Genomic DNA, 2766 nt, shown 5'->3' on the forward strand with positions numbered 1-2766 from the left:
ACAAGGAGTATGTTTGAGGCTATGTGGCATGACATAACTAACCAGACAGGAGGGAACATTACTGCAGTTACTATTCCTGTAATGTTTGGAAGGTGTGTCCTAAAAATCATCTCTATACCAATATACATAAGCCTGAACTGTATTAACTTTAATATTACATGAACAGGTCTATTGAGATTCCTCAAAGTTGTAGCGGTGTGGCAAGGTTTGACTTCGAGTATTTATGTGGACGCCCAGTAATATCCCACTCTTTGAATTTACATTTCTCGATAATCAAAATGTTATTCATGATAATGGCGCTGTTGGCTTGAAGAAACTATATATGGAGTAGTATCTTTCTTCCTTTCAACTGTATGAATTTGGAACTGAATTATAATTCTATGCAGGGAGAGATGTTTTGAATGAACCCAATAAGACTTGCTTTGGTTCTATTATTTATTTACTCGTATTCCTTATTCCAATACTTAGGTCGGAGCTGCAGATTATATAGCAATAGCCAGGAACTACCATACAATTTTCATATCAGACCTTCCAGCTATGAGTATGAAGATCCGTGACAAGGTACCTCTGACTTTATCAAGTACTTAATAATTCTTTGATGCCAAATGAAGTGTTATGTTTTTTCTAATATTGTTCCTCATTTAGGCAAGAAGATTCATCAGCCTTATTGATGAGATGTACAATCATCACTGCCGCCTTATATGTTTAGCTACCTTACCCATTGACAATCTATTTCAAGGAACTGAGGAGGGGCCTCTTTTTGATTTAGAGAGGTAACATTTACATTTATACTCGTGACCCTCTTAACTAATTGGTGAACTGCAGAGCGCTTACCTGATCATGTAAAGTATTGATGATTTTCAGAGAACATCTACATTTATACTTGGATAGTTGGATGCATGATCCTCTAACCACATTAGTGAACTGCAGTTAAAATTTTCTCATCCTGTGAAATTATAATTGTGCATATTTCAATGCGACATGTGCAGGTTGTACTTTTATATTCAGTGGTAATATGATAGCTACCATGTAGGTCTTCTGAAATCTTCATCTTTGCAGGGTCAAACTTTTGAATGTAGTACTTAATAATCTTGGGCATTGCTACTTGCGGCATCATCTTGTACGAAACAACAGAAATAACAACAATCCTGTATTCTGAATCAAAATTCGGTCAGGGGCTACCAATTTCCAAAAATAAATAAATAAATCTCTCTTCTCTCTTACGAAGCTTTTTATCCCAAACAAGTTGGGGTAGGCTAGATATGAAACCCTTTCATGAGGACTTCCCAGGAGGTCACCCATCCTAGTACTACTCTCGCTCAAATAGGTTTCATACCTATGGGACTGGCTAGTTTTTACGTTGGCTCGCCAAGCCTATCACAACCCTTCTCCTTTACCCAGGTTTGAGACCGGATATGCCTAGAAGACATAGGCGGAGTTTTGTTGTAAATTGTCTTGGCTTGGCGAGCTTTGTTGTAAATTGTGTTTTTATCCATCGGTAATATTTTTAATGCAAAGCATTTGAATCTAAAGAATCGAGAACAGGAACTTATTATTAACATGAGAGGTTATTATGCAGTTTCCAGTTTGAAACTGAAGCCGAAGGGTCAAAGTTAAGGAGGGATGTTTCCGCAGAAGGCAATATTGGTGCAGGGCCCTCTACTAGAGGTCTAGTGTCAATGCTGTCTGGTCAAGAAGAGATGTTCGCGTTCCGAAGGGCGGTAAGTACCTAATATAGCACCTCTTGTACATACTATTTGTTGCTCGTTTGAGACAATTCATTTTGCTAAATTCTGGGTTTTAGTTTCTTATAATGTTAAACTTTCACTGCATGGAATGATTTCGAATCACTGACATTACTGTCTGGGCCTGTATGATGTATCTGGTTTTAACTGCCCGCCCACATTGTTGTTTCGCAGATATCCCGGCTCATAGAAATGCAGACCCCGCTGTATCTCGAGCGCGTCCAGCATGTCCATTCTTCCGCCCTTCGACAACAGCAGGGCATGCCTGTTCTCGCAAAACAGAGCACTGTCTCTCAGTCTGCTCCCTTGTAGACTGGTAGTACCATTCTATTCGTTCTTGGAAAAATAATCTTGCAACTGTGAGCAATGAGGTTGGAGAGGCCAAGCTTGACACTGTCGGAAACTGTATCGAGTATATGTAACACAGGTGATGTCAGCGAGACACGCCGTTGCATCTGTGCTGTGCATCTGCACAGGTTTACTTTGCTTTGCTTCCCAGTAATATAGATCCTAGGAGATATGATTACTGGTGTTGTTTGGTGTGCTTTAACATCTACTCCCTCTGTTCTTCTGCAGTTAGAACAGCCACATGCCTTCCGCTTCTAGGACGGAGAGGACTGAATCATGCTATACACTGGGCTTGTTTAGATTTTGATTCTGATTTTCTTCTCTCCAACTGAAGAGTAGCGTTCTTGTTATACTACTCCCTCCGTTCCGATTTACTCGTCGTGGTTTTAGTTCAAATTTGATGAAAATCAAAATCAAAATCTAAACAAGCCCAGTGTATAGCATGATTCAGTCCTCGCCGTCCTAGAAGCGGAAGGCATGTGGCTGTTCTAACTGCAGAAGAACAGATGCATCCATACATATTTATGTGGGAAAATATCATATGGAAACCAACATTTGGTGAAAACCACACAAATACGATGTTTTGAAGTTTAAAAAAATCTCAAAAAATAGGGGATGTTAAGAGAGTGATGTTCTATTCTCATGCGGAATTTCAAGTGCAGCGCATGACGCC

At 39.7% G+C, this 2766-nt stretch overlaps 1 protein-coding gene across 1 annotated transcript; it reads left to right on the forward strand.

Moving 5' to 3' along the window:
- The first annotated feature begins 6 nt into the window (after nucleotides 1-6).
- LOC119274605 (AFG1-like ATPase) lies at nucleotides 7-2295 on the forward strand. The gene is made up of 6 exons (XM_037555319.1): nucleotides 7-92; nucleotides 167-236; nucleotides 469-561; nucleotides 646-773; nucleotides 1580-1721; nucleotides 1920-2295. The coding sequence occupies exons 1-6, from the start codon at nucleotides 10-12 to the stop codon at nucleotides 2055-2057; spliced, it is 654 nt and encodes a 217-aa protein (XP_037411216.1). The 5' UTR covers nucleotides 7-9; the 3' UTR covers nucleotides 2058-2295.
- Nucleotides 2296-2766: the final 471 nt, after the last annotated feature.

The sequence above is a fragment of the Triticum dicoccoides genome, chromosome 3B, assembly GCF_002162155.2.
Source record: "Triticum dicoccoides isolate Atlit2015 ecotype Zavitan chromosome 3B, WEW_v2.0, whole genome shotgun sequence".
NCBI classification, from domain to species: domain Eukaryota; kingdom Viridiplantae; phylum Streptophyta; class Magnoliopsida; order Poales; family Poaceae; genus Triticum; species Triticum dicoccoides.

Coding starts and splice junctions, on each gene's coding strand:
- LOC119274605 (XM_037555319.1), top strand. CDS start 10: ATGTTTGAGGCTATGTGGCATGACATAACTAACCAGACAGGAGGGAAC. Junction 93..166: donor ATTCCTGTAATGTTTGGAAG/GTGTGTCCTAAA, acceptor TTACATGAACAG/GTCTATTGAGATTCCTCAAA. Junction 237..468: donor AGTATTTATGTGGACGCCCA/GTAATATCCCAC, acceptor TCCAATACTTAG/GTCGGAGCTGCAGATTATAT.